This window comes from Liolophura sinensis, chromosome 3 (genome assembly GCF_032854445.1).
Source record: "Liolophura sinensis isolate JHLJ2023 chromosome 3, CUHK_Ljap_v2, whole genome shotgun sequence".
Lineage (NCBI taxonomy): Eukaryota > Metazoa > Mollusca > Polyplacophora > Chitonida > Chitonidae > Liolophura > Liolophura sinensis.
Window position 1 is genome coordinate 686183 of NC_088297.1, and position 22491 is coordinate 708673.

General features: G+C 40.3%; 1 protein-coding gene across 1 annotated transcript in view; it reads right to left on the minus strand.

Moving 5' to 3' along the window:
• Window positions 1–20373, minus strand: part of LOC135463646 (glutaminase liver isoform, mitochondrial-like) — a 55409-nt gene extending 35036 nt beyond the window's left edge. Inside the window, exon 1 of the mRNA XM_064741008.1 lies at window positions 19871–20373. Coding sequence (XP_064597078.1) covers window positions 19871–20136 — 266 coding nt within the window. The 5' untranslated portion in view covers window positions 20137–20373. The remainder of the gene's footprint in view (window positions 1–19870) is intronic.
• Window positions 20374–22491: the final 2118 nt, after the last annotated feature.

A 22491-nucleotide genomic window follows, 5' to 3' on the forward strand; every position in this document is an offset into this window, starting at 1 on the left:
CCATCAATACATGTAGTGTAGATGTACACACCGCTACGTTCACCATCAATACATGTTGTGTAGATGTACACACTGCTAAGTTCACCATCAATACATGTAGTGTAGATGTACATACTGCTAAGTTCACCATCAATACATGTAGTGTAGATGTACATACTGCTAAGTTCACCATCAATACATGTTGTGTAGATGTACACACTGTTAAGTTCACCATCAATACATGTAGTGTAGATATACACACTGCTAAGTTCACCATCAATACATGTAGTGTAGATGTACATACTGCTAAGTTCACCATCAATACATGTTGTGTAGATGTACACACTGCTAAGTTCATCATCAATACATGTTGTGTAGATGTACATTCTGCTAAGTTCACCATCAATACATGTAGTGTAGATGTACATACTGCTAAGTTCACCATCAATACATGTTGTGTAGATGTACACACTGCTAAGTTCACCATCAATGCATGTTGTGTAGATGTACACACTGCTAAGTTCACCATCAATACATGTTGTGTAGATGTACACACTGCTAAGTTCACCATCAATACATGTAGTGTAGATGTACATACTGCTAAGTTCACCATCAATACATGTAAAGTACATGTACATTCTGCTAAGTTCACCATCAATACATGTAGTGTAGATGTACATACTGCAAAGTTCACCATCAATACATGTTGTGTAGATGTACACACCGCTAAGTTCAACATCAATACATGTAGTGTAGATGTACATACTGCTAAGTTCACCATCAATACATGTAGTGTAGATGTACACACCGCTAAGTTCACCATCAATACATGTAGTGTAGATGTACATACTGCTAAGTTCACCATCAATACATGTAGTGTAGATGTACATACTGCTAAGTTCACATCAATACATGTGTAGATATACACACTGCTAAGTCACCATCAATACATGTTGTGTAGATATACACACTGCTAGTTCACCATCAATACATGTAGTGTAGATGTACATACTGCTAAGGTTCACCATCAATACATGTTGTGTAGATGTACATTCTGCTAAGTTCACCATCAATACATGTAGTGTAGATGTCATTCTGCTAAGTTCACCATCAACACATGTAGTGTAGATGTACACACTGCTAAGTTCACCATCAATACATGTAGTGTACATGTACATTCTGCTAAGTTCACCATCAATACATGTAGTGTAGATGTACACACTGCTAAGTTCACCATCAATACATGTTGTGTAGATGTACACACTGCTAAGTTCACCATCAATACATGTAGTGTAGATGTACACACTGCTACGTTCACCATCAATACATGTTGTGTAGATGTACACACTGCTAAGTTCACCATCAATACATGTAGTGTAGATGTACACATCGCTAAGTTCACCATCAATACATGTAGTGTAGATGTACACACTGCTAAGTTCACATCTCTACATGTACACGTGTAGTGAACACTTGTACGTGAACTCTGGGCCGAGTGGCAGGTGTTTGATTCTGGAGGACAACTTTTCGGTTCCAGATGTCACAATATAGGTAAGTTCATGTAATTATCCACATACGAGGCAAGTTCAGGAAGGTTGGGAATTTGAATAAATATAATATATACATAGCCACACAGCTTATAAATGTTTTCCTGGTGAACAGATAGGGGTATAAATATGAGTACAGGTTATGGCTTTCAAGCTGAGCACTCCTTCCAGCAATTTGCACATGTACAATTCAGGGTTTATAAATCATTGTGCAGACATGTGAACGAGTGGAGAATAATTCAACGCTTTCATCTAGTATGCCTACAAGTTTATAGAATCATTTAAAGGGGAACGTAAGAGGGTTGTCATATACAGCTAGACTTACGTACACCAGTTTATGACATTTACTGGGGGCCTCCATTGCCCAGCTTGCCATCGCAGCGCAATGACACGGGAGCCTCTCACTAATACGGTCATTATGAGTTCAAGTCCAGCTCATGCTGGCTTCCTCCCTAGCTGTTGTGGGTAGGTCTGCAGCACCCTGCGGATGGTTGTGGGTTTCCCAGGGTTCAGCCCGTTTTCCTCCCACCTTAATGCTGGCTGCCATCGCATGCGTGAAATATTCCTGAGTATAGCATAAAACACCACTCAAATAAATATGAATCAAAGGAGGCATTTAGCGGGTCAACCCGTACCCAGTAGGCCCAGAGGCTGCATACACTCTAACATGGCTTACATGTCAACTCAAGATCATCTGTCTTGCTGTTAAGATTTCTTGGTTCTAACACTGCTCTCACCAAGACATGCCTGACAACGCTGAATAACACCGGTGTGCATTAAACACCAATAATACAACTGTAAACTTCTTCTTCTTCAGGGGGCCTCTGTGGCTCAGTTGGTTAGCGCGCTAGCGCAGCGCAATGACCCAGGAGTCTCTCACCAATGCAGTCGCTGTGAGTTCAAGTCCAGCTCATGCTGGCTTCCTCTCCGGCTGTACGTGGGAAGGTCTGCCAGCAACCTGCGGATGGTCGTGGATTTCCCCTGGGCTCTGCCCGGTTTCCACCCACCATAATGCTGGTCGCTGTCGTATAAGTGAAATATTCTTGAGTACGCGTAAACACCAATCAAATAAATAAAATAAATAAATCTTCTTGTTCATTACTTGACTGGAGTTTTTACACAGTCCATGTAAACGCATGCAGATATTGACAGATGTGGCTGTATTAATTGCATTAAAGATATGAATAATAAATGGGTATGTCATGAAATCAGTTAATTCCCATGATTATCCTGTACAAATGACACATACTGTAAGTGATGATGTCTGCATCCAACAGGAGCAGATTTCCAGTGTTCACACCAGCAATACATGTCGCTAGCGGCAATTTCACATACCAGCAGTACATGTAGCTAACCGGAATTTCTCATACCAGCAGTACATGCAGCTAGCAGAGTTTCTCATACCAGCACTACACATAGTTAGCTGAATTTCTCATACCGGCAGTACATGCAGGTAGCTGGAATTTCTCATACCAGCACTACACATAGTTAGCTGGATTTCTCATACCGGCAGTACATGCAGGTAGCTGGAATTTCTCATACCAGCACTACACATAGTTAGCTGGAATTTCTCATACCGGCAGTACATGCAGGTAGCTGAAATTTCTCATACAGCACTACACATAGTTAGCTGGAATTTCTCATACCGGCAGTACATGCAGGTAGCTGGAATTTCTCATACCAGCAGTACATGTAGTCAGCTGGAATTTCTCATACCAGCACTACATGTAGTTAGCTAGAATTTGTCATACCAGCAGTACATGCAGTTAGCCAGAATTTCACCTACCAGCAGTACATGTAGCTGGCAGGGAATTTATACCAGCAGTACACGTAGTCAGCTGGAATTTCTCATACCAGCACTACACGTAGTTAGCTAGAATTTCTCATACCAGCAGTACGTGTAGCTAGGGGGAATTTCTCATTAGCTCAGTTGGCAGATTGCTGCACTTTGGCTCTGGAAATACTTGTACATTTGCAAGAGTAACTCTGTCAACTTTTATACAGTATACACAAGCCTTAATTATAGATATCCACTTGTCAGGACTGGAATTTTAAGCTCCTTGTCCTGTAAACCTAACAGTACATTTACCTTGACAGGGGGCCAACTATTTTTGTTATATGACAAACCTAACAATATATTTACCATGACAGGGGGCCAACTGTTTTTGGTATATGACAAACCTAACATGTACATAATCTTGTTTCGTATTTAATACTTTAGGTAACAGCGAAATTGGCCAATCACTACATGCACCAAGCTAACAATCATTTTCGGCCCTGAATTTGATCACCTAAGCCATGTCAACTTGCTTCCATTTTCCTGAAGGCCATCAGTGGCATGACGCCATCAACGCCTTACAGGGCTCTACTGTGTGGTCTTTAATACATGAAGTTTGTTGTATTTATGAATTTGTAAATTTATTTCAACGGTGTTTTATGCCGTATTCTAAATTTATTAAAGTTTGCTGGAGACTGCTTAACATACCACCCACAAGGTGGGAAAGCTGATCAGTAGCTTGCCAAAGATCAGTGGTTTACTCCAGCCATAAACTTAACCCCACATGCATGGGTCATTCCATGTCATTTCATCCAGCTGTTGTAGTGACCTCCTTGGATTATTTTGAAAAAATTCTCAAACATACATGTACCTTAGCATACATGAAGAAAGTTTGCCTAGTTATAGCTCTAAATTTCAACTGGTTTTTAAGATACGGCCCTTCAGAAACACCATGTACTGTTCATTTTCAACAGTGTTAAAATGCGTATTCGTTCTGCAAGCACTTTTAGACTTTTAGATGGCTGTAATTTTCTATTCAAGGAGACTAGATGTCTGGAACTCCACCCACTGGGGTTTTCCTACCCAGGCTTTAAAAATATAGCAGAAAAGTAATATACTTAATACTTTATGAGATAATAGCCCTTAAACATCACACTTTAATTAACGTTTTTGTCAAATTTTGTATTTTCAGGGAGCTGTCATAGGTCAGGTGAAATATACATATATAGGAGATCTTTGTTACCTGTATGTGGGAAGGTTTGCCAGCAACTTGCCAATGGTAGTTGGTTTCCCTCGGGCTTTGCTCGGTTTCCACCCACCATAATGCTGGCCGCCGTCGTGTAAGTGAAATATTTTTGAGTACAGCGTAAAACACCAATCAAATAAATAAATAAATAAATAAATCTTTGTTACCTGGTTAATATTATTTATGTCATTTGCACAAGAAGGCCTGACTGCTTAAAAGCTTTATCTTTCATGTACTTGGTTGTCTGAACTATGCTACAGGACAAACAGCTGTCCAGTTTCCCCCTTTTTTATACTGTAACAGTTCACCACGTTGACAACTAGACAGCTAGACAGACAGCTCTTTGAATATTTTCTCACATCATGATACATCTCTTAGCCAACTGTGGAAAAATATTCAAAATGCCTACCAGTGATATTTAAATTTGTTGTTTAAGAATTTTTCAAAATAATCCAATGGGGTCACTGTAAAAAAAAGATTGGGGGGGGGGGGGGAGGGAGGTGGGCTGATTTGACATGCAATGACCCATATCAAGTAAAGAGAAAGGTGTTTTATGCCGTACTCATGAATATTTCACTGATACGACCGCGGCCAGCATTATGGTGGGAGGAAACCGGGTCTTCATAAATAGGAAGTAGTAAGTGCTTTATGATTACATGAGCAGATAGAAACACATGATTAATACCACTAGCCTCTTTTTAAGGTGGTGTGCACAGAGAAGTTACTGCAATTTCACACTGTACAGTATTTAAACACAGAGCAGTTCAACTCACAGCAAACACCCCCATCCCCCCCACCCCCACCCCTGCCAATTCTTAAAGATGGGAGGGAAAATTGTGAATACAAATAAATACAATATGTTGACGACAAAACATAAAATTTTCTCTAGTGAAGATATTACGATATAAATATATAAATAATATAGAGTGAGTAAGTGAATGATTGAGTGAGTGAGTGAGTGCTTGGGGTTTATCGTCACACTTCACTTTTATAGTTACATGATGGCGAAGCAGTCCTAAGAGTGCCTGTTATGTGCCTCCTTCTTGCAAGACAGACTTTTGCCGCTCTTTTATCTGGTGCTGCTTCACTGAGATGAATTACCGAAGTAAGCCAGCCCGCCCCAGCCATTATACTGGTACAGATCAACCAGTCATTGCACTATCCCCTTCATGCAGGGCAAGTCCATGTCACCAAAGTGCTGAGGCCGCTTAAGAATCATGCTGAAGACATCAGTACTTGACACCCCACCCAGTCACATTATATTGACACTCGGCCAACCAATCAGCTTTCCTTGCTTTCTGTGTTGAGCTGAAAGTGAGGCAGCAGCAAATGTCATTTTTAAAGTTTTTGGTAGGGCGTGAGCAGAGTTTGATCCTGGGGTCTCCTGATTTCAAAGCGGACACACTAACCATTAGGCCACCGATGCAGACTATTTATTTATTTATTTGATTGGTGTTTTACGCCGTACTCAAGAATATTTCACATATACGACGGCGGCCAGCATTATGGTGGGGGGAAACCAGGCACAGCCCGGGGGAAACCCACGACCATCCGCAGGTTGCAGGCAGACTTTCCCACTTACGGCCGGAGAGGAAGCCAGCATGAGCTAGACTTGAACTCACAGCGACCGCATTGGTGAGAGGCTTCTGGGTCATTACGCTGCACTAGTGCGCTAACCGACTGAGCCACGGAGGCCCCCTGATGCAGACTAATTCGGAAATGAGACACCCTAATATCAAATCTAAGTGGTACTACAAAATCTATGAATTCATAAATTATGTTATGTAGTAGCCTGCAGGTAAACAGGTATTATGCCTTTTTTATGGATTCAACAGTAAAAATCAGTATTTCCAGCATTCTGCTACACAGAAGCTAAGAAATAATGCTATATATATATCAGCATGATAATACTACAAACCCCAATTTTGTGCACATCCACGTCATATGGCATAGCCCGGCACGTTGAAGAAAATCCATATTTTCTTATGGAAATGCCAGAACTTAGAGTCTGAATCGATGATGAAATCTAAATGCTTGATGCCGTTTTGACAGCAACGGCACATTTGTCTGTGTACCACTATTTCTGGAGGTTATCTTGCCGCCATCGGTGTATGACCTTCTGGATAAACAACTCTCTGTATGACCGTGACAACGAACTGGGCATAAAATCAGTTTTTCTGCCTTGCCACATCCAGTAACAAATCCCTGATACCGACTACAGATAGCTGAAGTTGCCATAGGCGCCGTAAAATCCGAAAATCAAAGGCCTTAATCTCCCCAGTGAGCGCTTAGTTAATAACGAAACCGCCTCTCAGTTACGTCAGTCGTCCTTTCTCGCCTCTCTCCCGGATTCTGTAAATTAAACACCAATGAGTCGCCGGCCGCGTGGATTTCGGCTATTTTTCACCCATGCTTCTTGCGTCGGTCTGGTTTAGGGAGGGGTCCGTTTGTGGATAGCAAGCAAGCGTTCGAACGACATGCACACAAGTCGTTTTATCTTCTTCACCTTCCCTATGCCAGTTAGTCAAATAGTGTACCTTCTGGGAAAGGTATTATGAATTACAAGCGTATCATACTCATGTCCATGAGACCGCTGTTAGCGTTAGGCCACTCGTTAAGCAACGATACCTCCCGAACTAAGCCCAGCACTGAGGCACTCTAAGGGGCGACTTCACGCTACATGACTCCAAACCGGCTCCATGCAATGGGTTCTAGAGGAGTAAGGTAAGCTATGTTTAATAGGCCATGCAAAATGGTTTAACCGTCACCCTTAAATCATCACTCCGCCGAGGACTGATAAAATACTGCCCAAAAACTTAAATACAGTTAGCACTGTGGGGCTGTTTTTTAGGTATAAAATTTGTACAGGTACCCAAAAATACACACACGTATCTCCTAAACGTAGCCCCCATGAACAGAGCTAATATTCAGTTCATTTTCTGTTAATCTTCCAGATTAAGAGACTCTTAATCCCAGGTTACACATAGCCCAATGGGCATCTTTTATCGATCGCATTTACAGGAATTCGCGGGAGGGGGGGGGGGGGGGGGAAGGTGAAAAATAGTGCAAAAAAAAAAAACAAAAAAAAAAAAACGGACATCGGTGCAGGCCTACATTCAGCCCGATAGCCCATGGCCAATACCTTATAAAATCAGACTGTACCTCAAATGCAGATACTGATTGTTATGGGTATGAAATTCGCACGAAAACACAATTCACATGCACGTATGCCTGCAAACGCCTCGATAGGCAATACTCCTAATAAAATAACGGCATATAAAGGAACATTAATTTCTGTACGTGTGCGCCAAGTGTGTGTATGATCGAGCTGTTGGAATCGGCAGGAGCAGGAGACATTGGAGGTCTTATACAGGCTATAGTTATTAATTAACTCCCTCACTCCTAGCACGCTAGTCTTCACCCCCAGAGCGGAGAGGTCAAGATATATATTCCACCATGTGTACTGGAGAAAGTCAACGATCGCCACTGAACTTCATATAACACCATGCAACCGGTCTTTTAAAAACTGTGTCATCTCAACCGCCAATTGCCCCCAAAGTCCCGACGTGATATATAAGTCCCGACGTGATATATATATATATATATATATATATATATATATATATATATATATATATATATTCGCTGTACTCGTCAGCTCTCATGTTTTTGAGATGAGTTTCCCGTATAATTATTATTGTATAATACAGTTGGAAATACACAAAACCTTTTTTTCTGAGGACTTCTTCCTCCTAGACACCCCCCCCCCCACCCCCACCCCCACCCCCACCCCATCTCCCACCACAGCCTGCAACCCCTGAATCCCGGCTGTTTGGGATTCTCACTTCTTTCGTCTTGTTTAGGTTAACAACTCTTTATATATTTATTTATATAAAATTATATAGAGGATCACAATGTGATTAAAATGAGATCGTATGTATATCGCTTCGAGAAGGGATATACATACGTCACGATCTGATTTTAATCAGATTAAGAGGATCAAATACCGCGGATGGCCTGTTAAAGGCTGAGACTGAACACAATTTATTTATTTATTTATTTGATAGGTATTTTACGCCGTATTCAAGAATATTTCACTTATACGACGGTGGTCAGCATTATGGTGGCAGGAAATCGGGCAAAGCCCGGGGGAAAGCCACGACCATCCGCTGGTTGCTGCCAGACCTTCCCACTTACGGTCGGAGAGGAAGCCAGCATGGTGAACATGAGAACGAAGTTTCGAATGTTACATGTAAGTGAAAAACATCAATTTTTCCGGGGATGGAAATGAGTGTAACAAAATCGATATTGAAATGAAGCACCCTCTGCGCTCTTTTTGCTCTTGCACATTCATATCAGCAGGTACGAGAACACTGCACACAGGTTATTCACAAGTTTACGTGTGTTTCCTTAGATACAAAACGTTAATGATTAAAATACATGTTTTTAAAAGAACTTTCAGTGACTTAATAACCTATTTTTTCCAGCACTGTAAAAGTCCATGGATTTAGTTTAAGTGGAAACAACTGTAAAAGTCCATGGATTTAGTTTAAGTGGAAACATTCATGATAAATGCATTGATACAACTTTGGTAACTTATTGGTCCATGTTTAATTAGTCCATAATGCAATGTGAAATCTAAGATCGACACCCCCCCCCCCCCCCCCAAATAACAAAAAAATTGGAAAAAAAACGTACTTTCAATGACTTATCCCAAAATACTTTTTAACGGCTTTTACGGTTTTCACCACAAAAGACTACTGGCACACGATAAAGAGTAAGCCCAGAGCAGCGACGAGGGTGTGATAGTTGGCAAATGGTCACATGTTACCGCTGAAATACGACTACAGCAAAGAGAGTAAAACCAGAGCAGCGACGAGAGTGTGATAGTTGGCAAATGGTCACACGTTACTGTTGAAATACGACTACAGCAAAGAGAGTAAAACCAGAGCAGCGACGAGGGTGTGATAGTTGACAAATGGTCACACGTTACTGTTGAAATACGACTACAGCAAAGACAGTAAAACCAGAGCAGCGACCAGAGTGTGATAGTTGGCAAATGGTCACACATTACCGCTGAAATACGACTACAGCAAAGAGAGTAATACCTGAGCAGCGACGAGAGTATGATAGTCGGCAAAGGGTCACACGTTACCGCTGAAATACGACTACAGATAAGAGAGTAAAACCAGAGCAGCGACGAGAGTGTGATAGTTGGCAAATGGTCACACATTACCGCTGATATCCAGCCTCTTGCAAGTTTACCGCAGTCAGGAGTTTATTTTAACTGTTAACGTAAGTACTTAAATATAGTAACAACCTAGAAGGTCATCGGCACCATAGTTTACGCATAATTATACACAAAAAAATAATAATATAATTAACGTTAGACGCCATTGGTCTACAATTATATGTACAAAAAATGCTGTGTTGTCATCATACATGGAAACAATGGAAATAAACAAAGCCTTTTAGTCCCCATATTACACGCCCATCACAAGACAACAAAGAACCATTAGCGTGTCGACATCTAGCGAGTCGCCATTACGCAAGGAACAGTTCCTCATCATTGTCCACATGGATATCATTGTATATACGTATGTTATAAGCCCTTGTGTCATTGCCATCGACTTTATCTTACACTAGTGTATGTGAACAATTGAACTCTGTGTGTGTATATATATATATATATATATATATATATATATATATATATATATATATATATATATATATATTTCCTCCCATCATAATGCTGTCCGCCGTCGTATAAGTAAAATAGTCTTGCGTACGGCGTAAAACACAAATGAGATAAATAAATAAACAAGTACAAATTATCGATAGTACAATGTTACTGTATAGCATATAATATTTCACAGGACATCCACCTGTAGCTTACTGTAGGCACTTCTTATTACTTGTCAAGTTTAACAATTCACAAAAGGCAATTGTGATTATTAAACATATTGGAATGCATTAAGTTGTTGAAGATCACGTGACTTGTTAAATGCTATTGCTGACCTACATAATGTGGATGGTAACTATTTTGTAGGTGTCAGTATCAACTTTGTTTGGGTTGGTTTTAAATGTACACGTATGTCTGTTCTCAGATTACACAGTTAAAACAGTAATGTTAAGTAGCATACAGTCAATGATAAAATATACATATGCACTGCTTTCAAGACAATATGCTGCAGGCCAACACAGAAATTGCTTTTGTATGTGCTATTTTGATATGATAACCAATGTATTCGACATATCCACGGTGTTGATTCTAACTTGTTAAATGCAGATTAGTACTGGCCGTATCCGGTTCTCTGGATGTTACTTCACCATTCTGTCAGGGAAACATTGCTCATATATTGTATATATGTGTACGAATTTATGCCCCTAACATTCAGTTTCTCCGATAAGGCCCAAAGTTTGAAACTGCAACTGACAATGTTTGATGCCTTTTTCTTTCTAATACCTCTTCTACACACCAGAAAATAAATCAATTTTTAGTTTTTAGTTTTACGTATACTTGTATACACAGTCTTTCCCGGCCCGTTGTATGAACACTATATGTAACGAACGACAGATTGCTAAAACGCTTCAGTCCTCTTAAATGGCCTGTCATTATCAATTATTTTAATATTGTTTTCAGTCCTATTGAATGTGTAGTGCAATAGTGTTCCCAAAAGCCACAATGCAGGAAACACCAGTGAATTATCCAACTGGAATTTCACTTCCGCTTAATAATACCGCTTTATGTACAAGAATTTCAGTCTTCAGCCAGATTATCGGTTTGAAACGTACTCCAGATATTTCAACAAAATAATAATCGACCACAAAGGGTCTCAGCTAAAACACAACCGATCAAGCTTAAGTTACATGCACGTCAGTTATCAATCCGATATCTTCCCCTTGGCATATAACATAACTGCCTACACCAAGGCCAATAGAAAGATACGTTTATCTCCAAATGGGCTTTCATTAACGGCACTGGACTATCTGACCGTCACTTTGTCCCTTTGAATACTACTACCACTTGGAGGATGTTCCGGAAACCGGACACAAATGAGCTGGTCTGGAAACTTTAATATTCGTTAACTGCCAGTACATTTAGTTTGCCTATATAGTCGCGTCCAGAAAGATGATAAATATCTTCCCTTTTTCGATCGTTATCCATTTCTGATGTCTTGTAGAAAATTCTCAGAATAACAACCGTTGTGACTGTTAAGCCAGACGGCTACAACACGCTTTCGCGATGAATTTTGTAGTAAGCATAGCTTTATACGTACACGTCAACTTGGAAGATACTCTCTGATTACAGAGCTCAAACTGCCACTTTTGTTTGGTCTGACGAAAGGATAGATTCTCTGCTTAATGTTGGGTAACTTGAACAGAGTATGCAAGGTAAATCTGCCCATATATAACATTTGTACTTCAAGTCCAAACCTCTCAACAATGCGGCTTCCTCTCCGGCCGTACGTGGGAAGGTCTTCCAGCAACCTGCGGATGGTCGTGGGTTTCCCCGCGCTCTGCCCGGTTTCCTCCCACCATAACGCTGGCCGCCATCGCATCAGTGAAATATTCTTCAGTACAGCGTAAAACACCAATCAAATAAATAAATACATTAATAAATAAATAAATAAATAAATAAATAAATAAATAAACCGTCCAAACCAATTCCCGACCAAATTAAAGAAAAACCAAAACACAGACATAAACGATTGGAAAACCGGTTATAAAAACCAACCTTAACTCATTGTTTTTTTACACGTTTTCACTTCACGAAAATGCAGTCAAATGCTTGAATTCAATATGTGATCCGCTTTCAGGACCAAGCTAATGGTATATTTGATATTTACCCACAGAGGAAATGTTTGTAAAGTGTACTTATGACACAGAGGTACTTTAGCTAATAAAGGAGTGTGTGACGTCAATGATATCTATAAAGTGGCTTACAAAAGCCGCCTTATAGACTTCAAACAACAGAGGGCATTTTGTTCAGCCATTCCATACAAGTAAACGTATTTTAGGTGACTGATAACCCAATGTCTGGCAGAAGCTGCTGGTCTGGAGTGACAGATGACACTTCTCATGAGCCCGATGGCATTAGGCGACAGTTGCGTTGACATGTTAATGGGTTGTGTAACAAACATGTTGAATTGTTTACGTCAGCCTCTAAAATTCTGTTTCTCAAGGTTCCTGTCCAGCGTCAAGGTCTCACCCGATTTAACGCGTAAACCTACATATGTACTCTCGAATAACATGTGCCGCTCCTATAAAGCCCGTAAACTTTCAGGCAAAAAACCCCCGTGTTTATTAATCTATATGGGGCAATAAAAAAGATTATAAAACTAGAAATGTGAAAGGTGTGAATACGTGTACCAAGACACTTTTAGTCGACTTATGTACTGGTATATGTACCTATGTACTGGTATAAGGGTAGCGTAAATATGTGCTCACCAGTTTGAAAAAATAAACAAAAATATAAAATAAAAAATATGAACTATGTAGGCCCTATCGTAATACATTTACCAGGGCAGCTTAGTCGACTTCACCTATGCAGTATAAGAGCAGCATAAATATATATGTTTTCTAATTTTAGGCAATAAAGAAAATAATCAAGTGAAAATATCAACTGTGTAGGCCCTATCGTAATACATTTATCAGGGCAACTTAGTTGACTTCACCTATGTAGTATAAGAGCAGCATAAATATATGTTTCCTAATTTTAGACAATAAAAAATAATCAAGTGAAAATATCAACTGTGTAGGCCCTATCGTAATACATTTATCAGGGAAACTTAGTTGACTTCACCTATGTAGTATAAGAGCAGCATAAATATATGTTTTCTAATTTTAGGCAATAAAGAAAATAATCAAGTGAAAATATCAACTGTGTAGGCCCTATCGTAATACATTTACCAGGGCAGCTTAGTTGACTTCACCTATGTAGTATAAGAGCAGCATAAATATATGTTTCCTAATTTTAGACAATAAAAAATAATCAAGTGAAAATATCAACTGTGTAGGCCCTATCGTAATACATTTATCAGGGCAACTTAGTTGACTTCACCTATGTAGTATAAGAGCAGCATAAATATATGTTTCCTAATTTTAGACAATAAAAAATAATCAAGTGAAAATATCAACTGTGTAGGCCCTATCGTAATACATTTACCAGGGCAGCTTAGTTGACTTCACCTATGCAGTATAAGAGCAGCATAAATATATGTGTTCACCAAATTCAGGGCTTGACCATGGAGTCACCTTACATTATATAGACTTCCAAACTCAATCCAGGGTTTTACCATGGAATCACCTTACATTATATAGGCTTCCAAACTCAATCCAGGGCTTGATCATGGAGTCACCTTACATTATATAGGCTTCCAAACTCAATCCAGGGTTTGACCATGGAGTCACCTTACATTATATAGACTTCCAAACTCAATCCATGGTTTGACCATGGAGTCACCTTACATTATATAGGCTTCCAAACTCAATCCATGGTTTGACCATGGAATCACCTTACATTATATAGGCTTCCAATCTAGGTAATAGCCTAAATGTCATTAAATACGTCAATGGCAGATTCGAAGGTTAAAAAGAATTCTGATTTACCGCATTAATGCTCCATGCACAAGAATGGATCAAGATTTTCCGCTCTGCTGAACTTGCCTTTAGGACACACAGGTCACCATCAGGGAGTCGGTGTACAAATTAAAGTAATAATAATAATTAACTTGATTAACTTGTAGAAATCACATTCTACACTTCGATACACAGGTTTCAATCGTGGCGAAACAGAAAAGCAAAGATCTGCTAGTTACACTACACGTTTGAATCGCTACGAAGGGAGCGAACAGTGGTGTAGTTGTTACATTGTACAAGACATGAGCACAAGGAGTAGAAATACATGAAGAGGAGCGAGGACAATGTGATGATTGGTCTTTCGCCTTTCAGCCGCATAAAAAACATGAGGCGAGGTTTCAAAACCGGCCTGCATTGGACAGGGAATATATACTTTCCCTCACTGGTTGTGGGGCCCTAGTAACAATGTTTGTTCGTTTGCGTAGTTTAACGTACGTTCAAGACCATATATATATTGTTCTCATATCTGCATGTATACGTCACATGTGGGAAAGTTAAGTTGTCAGTAATTTGATAAAGGTCCACATGGTGCACCTTGCCGGCACGCCGGTTACCGCAAATCCCCCCCCCCTATAAAAATGACCGTTGTCGCATAAGTAAAAAAAAATCTTGAGTATATGGCGTTAAAAGAACAATCAAACAAATCAAAAATCGATAACATGATCTCCGTACTTTGGACGGGGCTTCATGTCTGCTGTTTTCGGTATGGCATTTTAGTGAGACAGCATGATAAAATTAAACACGTGCTGCAATAAATGAGGGTGAAATCAACCGTACAAAGAAAAGACAAGTAATTTAACCTGAATTATTTCGGAAGTGCGCTGGAAGCAGATCTAAACGACCACAGCCCTTTTCTAGTAATAACTGAATCAGTTAATAACCTATTGGTTAAAATTGATAACATGGCGACGCTTTTAATTGGTTAATGTGTGTAAATTTTCCAAGCTTTAAACTGCGATATTTCGATAATGTAACATCGCCAAAATAAACACGTATACTTTTCAAACTTGCTCTTGTAGAATACTCTATAGACGCATACATACATTTGGTCTAGTGTTGTCGTTTCTTTTAAATCCAAAGCAAACAAACAACAGGTAGCCTAAACAACAGGTAACACATGTATCAAGCCGGCCCAATGGGGAAACTTTCCCGCCTAAAGTAACACCAGCCAAAGCATTGTAATCTGTTGTTCATTTCTGCGGTTGCAATGACGTTTTATGTGAAAATAAAGCTGAATAATTAAGACTTTCCAACTCTAAATTACCCACATTCTTTTTGGTTCACCTTCACCCATGTACTTAAAATCCTCTCCTCGTTAGCTCGATACCTGCTAAGTCCATTTTGAACAATATTTTGACAAACAAAGTCTCCGACCTCACTTCGAATTGCATGCTTTCACTTTTGCCTGTGTACTTGCGTATACCATGCTGTGCTACAAACTACTTAAGTCACACGCGTCACACATATGTAAACTCTTCATTATTACAGCCTACAGTCAGCCTTATCACTGTTTCTGCAGTACGCTCCAGTCAGAGTATTCCGACTATAGTGTGAATTTCTATTTATGAATTACAAGATAACAATTATTATCAACTCAGCTTGGACCTGAATCGTCTTTACACGGGAAAGAGATACCCTCCATATATGGAAGACTTACATACTCAGATCTACTTCATTTTCATCTGTGCACTTTGATACTACCCCTCAACAAAGTCGCGGGGCCTCCGTGGCTCAGTTGGTTAGCGCGCTAGCGCAGCGTAATGACCCAGCAGTCTCTCACCAATGCGGTTGCTGTGAGTTCAAGTCCAGCTCATGCTGGCTTCCTCTCTGGCTGTACGTGGGAAGGTTTGTCAGCAACCTGCGGATGGTAGTGGGTTTCCCCCGGGCTCTGCCCGGTTTCCACCCACCATAATGCTGGCCGCCGTCGTATAAGTGAAATATTCTTGAGTACGGCGTAAAACACCAATCAAATAAATAAATAAATAAATCAACAAAAGTAGCATTATTGCCGAAGTGAAATCCATTTATTCATTCATAAACGTTGAATGTCGCTAATATCATAAGAAAATGAGTCATTTTTTTTGTATATATAATTTTGTAAATTGGTATATATATCTTAGCTTTTTTTGGTAAATGAGCAGGAGTGGGTGCGTTGAAGCTGTCGTCTATAACTACATCACAGCAACACAGATGGCAGCACTGATAAACACTGTAGGCTGAAATAGCCCAGGTGTCCATATTACCCGAGAGTCCATATAGCCCCACTTTACCCACTGTGCGTTCATATGCCATGGCGAAAATGATACCGAGCCAACCAGTCATGTTTCCTGGCTCTAACCTCTCAGTGCTGAGTGTCAAGCGAGGTAGCAACAAGTATCATGTTTAAAGTCTTTGATACCACATGTCTCTTGAGTTTGAGGCGGACGTTCTCAGCATTAAGCCCACGAAGCCGCCTATAACAATATAAATGTGCTTAAATTAATGTACACTCTGACAATCTATGACTCTAAACATTATAACAAATTCACAATGTCAAAGATTTCAATGGAAGAGCCATACAACTTCATGTTGCCTTTGATTCTGCCCGAGAATTGTTAGTTCTGTTATCAGGACGCGAAGACGAAGGTCATATGGCAATGTTTCTCACGGTTGACCTTAAGTCTTTAGTAGAAAATCCCATGTATGTAACATGTTCCATTCTCACGTGAACTTGAAGTATGTCTATACAAGGTTGGTCTCCCTGGTACAGCCAGACTTAACATTAAGATACCAGTCTTATTTATATCAGGGGCAAGGTGAAAGGTCGAAATTTTCGGTGTCTATACAATGGTCTCTCTCATATACTGATCGAATGGGTCACTAATGCATATACAACAGTCTGTTACAAAACCACTCATAACAATAGTGCCAGGGTGACACTCTGGGGGTCGATTATATTGTGTATAGTGCGGTCTGTTAGACGACAAGCCTAGGTACACACGGTAATCCACTCTAAGACGGCCGAATACGGACAATAGAATGTATAGCCATCTCGGGCTTGAAGTGAAATCTATATAATACATCAAAGTTGAATTCACATCGTATCGCCAAGGAGAATGTACAGTGTATATCACTAGGTGAATACGCGGTATTCAGGGACGTACGTTCTTTTTTGTTATTAGGTTTCAAGACTCCCGTTTACAGAATCCTGAAATGGTGCTTTGTCAGCGCAAGGAGTGCAATTCGACCAGAATGGACAATTCGTACACATGATTATGAGAAAAGTCTGCAAAATGTAGGTTATATCTGCGTGTATAAGGCAGGCGTGTAGTGTAACCATTTTGCAACTGCGATAAACAAAAAAGAACAAAACGGTCCGTGTACCGTTTGACGTGAAGGTAGACAGTTACCAATCGTCTTGACAAGGATAACTTTTAAGTCCACAACTGAGTTGAGGTAAAAAAGCACTTAACATACATCATTGTTTGTTGTAGTTTTTTAAGACACAGGTACGGCTCTGTTCTACTCAAAAGCAGAACAGTCCTACTATAGTCACATCAGGAATTTTGGTTTGCCGTGTGTGTTGGAACATTACACATTTCGCGTGATAATGCCTGAAAAGCCATCGCACATAACTTAAAAATCCGAAACAAGGGCGTTTTACAGACGAGGTCGGGGCGACACGACCCAACCAATCAGAGCGAGTACTTGTGCTGTCAACCATTCACCGAAATAAAAACCTTACGCTTCCTGGTAGGCACTGTGCGGTGAAACCATTCTACTGGAAAGATTACAGCCAGAGGCCACCAACCAAGCAAAACAAACATTACAAACCTCTGTGACAGGTTTGGCTAAAGGCCACACTTCACGCGTTATGTGTGACCATTTGCCAACTATCACAATGTCGTTGGTGCTGTTTTTTTTTTTTTTTCGGTTTTTGTTTTTTTTCTGTATGCTGTGGTGTTTTCATTATACAGCCCCTTTCCGTTCCGCATTCTGGTCAGATCTATGATCAGAATGTCTTTTCTTGAGAACGGCGTAAAATACCAATGAAATAAATAAATAAAATAAACCAAGTAAAGAATGCTCCTGCTCGTGCTGATATATTTCTCAAAAATAGTCGTATATAAATATGAATGACGAAGAATACAGTTTCCAGCTGTTCACCATGGCGATCGTAAAAACACATACCAACACCGCACAGACTTTTTGCACGTGAATCAGGTTACATTGGTGCATTTAGAAACTTTCATTCAAACTGGTCATTCTTTTTCCATACATTTGACGGATTAAATCACGAATAAAACTTGTTCACATGCCCTCATCAGCATAAGTCTCAGTGATATTGACAACACTATTTAAATATACTGAATTTTTCCAGCTCTGGCACATTATATGAAATTCAGGATCAGGTCATGCGAAAGACATAAATATTAGACCTCCGGATTGGGTCATGCCACAGACATAAATGTTAGACCTCCGGATCGGGTCATGCCAAAGACATAAATGTTAGACCTCCGGATCGGGTCATGCCAAAGACATAAATATTAGACCTCCGGATCGGGTCATGCCACAGACATAAATATTAGACCTCCGGATTGGGTCATGCCACAGACATAAATGTTAGACCTCCGGATCGGGTCATGCCAAAGACATAAATGTTAGACCTCCGGATCGGGTCATGCCAAAGACATAAATATTAGACCTCCGGATCGGGTCATGCCACAGACATAAATATTAGACCTCCGGATTGGGTCATGCCAAAGACATAAATATTAGACCTCCGGATCGGGTCATGACAAAGACATAAATGTTAGACCTCCGGATAGGTTCATGCCAAAGACATAAATGTTAGACCTTTGGATCGGGTCATGCCAAAGACATAAATGTTAGACCTCCGGATCGGGATATGCCAAAGATATAAATTTTAGACCTCCGGATCGGGACATGCCAAAGATATAAATGTTAGACCTCCGGATCGGGACATGCCAAAGATATAAATGTTAGACCTCCGGAACGGGTCATTCCAAAGACATAAATGTTAGACCTAGCTACTTGTTGCTTCCTAGTCTGGCCCTCAGCACTGAGAGAGAAAGGCAAGAAGGAAACACAACAGGTTGGCCCGATGTCAGTACAATATGAACTGGAGTGTCATGTCTGGTGTCATGTCTGGTGTCATGTCTGGTGTCTGCGACATGATGCTTCAATGGTGGCAGCACTCTGGCTGCCACAAAAAGACACAATATATGTACACATCTCTTGACTCCTCATCGTCATATGACTGATTGTTATTTGCGACGCTACACCCCAAGCACACATATATACATATATACATACATACATATATACATACATACACACACGCATGCGTGCATACATACCTACATAGGTTATGTGGAATATCGCCGCAGTTCTTTTATCGCGTGTGGCCTATTGCACTATATACGTTATATATGACGTTATATATGAACGCGTAAGTTATCAAAAGCTACTTAGATAAGTGTGACTTATGAATTATGTTCTATACGTGTGAGTCAACTCGCAATTTTCTCTGTTTTCCTACAATTCAAAATATATATTACATTATAAATATATATTAACACTATACAGGTGTATGCTAAATATCTCTCGTATTGTATGTTTGGTGGGCGGTAAGTGTGTGTGTGGGTAGTTATACTAAAATGTAAACACACCGACCTGTTTTTGGCGTCCAATACGATGTTTTCCGGTGACACACTTTGGAACAGCTCCGGTCTATGCTGATACGTACAGCTTCGTGCCCAGAGAGCACTGCGGGAGCGATTCCTGCCTATAAAATGTCTTCTAGCCGGCCAGCATGGTCTTATCAGTTCTCGATGACACGCCGCAGGGACGGATCCATAGGCCCTACGGGCGAAGTGATTGGCGACCCACCAGGCCATGGATCCTCCACAACAGATGCCTCGGTATGAGAGGCCCGCCATGGATCTCTAACGCGCTCGGCGTCCGTAAGACTGAAATGTGAAGCTTTCTATAACAATACTGAAATTTAGCCAGTCTGTTGTTGTTGTTTTTGTTGTTCTGGTTATGAATCGGGTCAAATTTCGCTCAGTGAACGCTTGGGGGTGCTAAGTCAAGGCCGAGACGGGATAAGTGTACCCACCATACAGAATGTCCGGTATCAGATCACACCTCTAGAGCTGTACATCGTCCACGATGTGCGGTAGCCTTTAGTGCGTTTTAAGACATACTGCTAGAATATGATTCCTCTCCTAAAATGTGTAACCGCAGACAATCTAAGGATCATAACCAAACACGTTAGAAGCCTCAATCCATTGATGTGAACGCTTAGAACTGATATTGATGTCAATGGCCAGTGTGCAACACATATATAAGTAGCTGGCGCGTGGGTCACAGCGAGTTACGATTCGTCTCGCTTCACCGCCTTGAAGCAAGGCGGGGTCTGCCTCTGTGGCGGTACCCATGGACGCGGAGTGGATAGAGCTGGAAACATGGGGGACTGTTTTAAGGGACACCCCATCGTGATAACCAGCTTAATGTTCACTATAATATAGCCGATCCCTCACAGAATAGCACTGGGTTACGCATCCACCGATAGAGTCTCAACAATAGGCTTGTGCATAACAACATTATAGCATATTGACCTTCGACTGTAAGCCTAATATCCTCAGTGAAGTTGAATGCTTGTCCGATACGTGTATGTATCTATGTATATACACGTGTGTGGTACTACCGTAGCTCACCTAAAATTTCGTCCACGAGAGAGTCTTGGAAAGGTGTTTTGAGGTTTTTGTGCAAAGGTACATGAAAGATGATATCCTAATGGGAAAATGTAAGTTTCAGCAAAAAAAAGTATTTTGTTACCTTCAGTCGCCGATGAAAGAAGTGGAGTTTTGGAGGGCGAAAGTTTAGGTAACATACGGTACGCAGGCCGAATGAATCCAAGATTATTTAAACATCTGTAGCTGTGTGTTACTATATAGCTTAAACCTCGGAAGTGAATGTTGTTGTTGTTCCGAGGTTGAACATGGGTGTCAGATGTCAGGTTGCGTACAGTGACGTCCGTTATTCCTATGCGTGTATTATGTAATATACTGACCTTTAGCTGACCTCTACCTGGTTAAGGCGAAGTTAATATGGATTTTAGGTTTGTTTACGGGATTAAACGTTGTGCATGATTTACAAAATAACATATATAAAACCACCAACCAAAAGCTAGAAAATATCGCCAAAATATTGCATAGATACCGAAGTCAAGCTTCTTGGAGGAAGTGTAGAGAGGAACATACTTAAAAAACAACACCAACAACAACAAGAAGAAACGATTCCCCATCACAATGTTGGCCACCGTCGTATAAGTGAAATATTCTTTGAGTACGGCGTAAAACGCCAATCAAATCAAGAAAGAAATAAAAAAGGACATTGGACAAAAAGCGAGAAGTCCAATAGTCATAGTCTAAAATCTAACACAGTAACGTGTTGTTTTTCTTCAACACAGAAACGAGTTACCCCATGAGTTACATAAATATGAAGCACACATGTTTGTGTTAATGAAATAATGAAATAGAGACAAGACATTGTGTTTAGTCAGCACAAGACTGAATTGTTCAATTATGACACTTTGTGGGAAAGAACAAAGTTTGTGTTCACACAAGTGTTTTTTGTGTGTACGGTTGATTCTTGTAAAACTGAAATGTTATAGGTTTATATAATTTTAACAATGTTAAATTCCATATTTTGGGAGTGGTGGAAAGGGAGGGGGGTGGGGGTCATTTATAATGACAATAGCGTAACACTTAAAGTTTAACTTTTATCAAGACGATTATACAAATGCTGTTATCTAAGACTAAATCTGACATCAAATTAACACTTTTAGGTGTTGTGTTTCGCATTATACTTATTTATTTATTTATTTGGTGTTTTACGCCGAACTCAAGAATATTTCACTTATACGACGGCGGATAGCATTGTGGTGGGTGGAAACCGGGCAGAGCCAGGGGGAAACCCACTACCTTCCGCAGGTTGCTAGCAGACCTTCTCACTTACGGCCGGAGAGGGAGCCAGCATGAGCTGGACTCATAGCGAGCGCATTGGTGACAGGCTTCTGGGTCATTACGCTGCGCTAGCGCGCTAACCAACCGAGACACGGAGGCTCCGTTTCGCATTATAAATGTTAAGAATGTTGTAATGAAACATTATGTTACAAGACACAAATCATTACGAAGCGCAACATTTAAAGCTGCTACCACTAATTTTGCAGCTGTGGTAAAACTGAGCACGGTGTAAAACACTGAAATCAAATAAATGAATGATGGCAA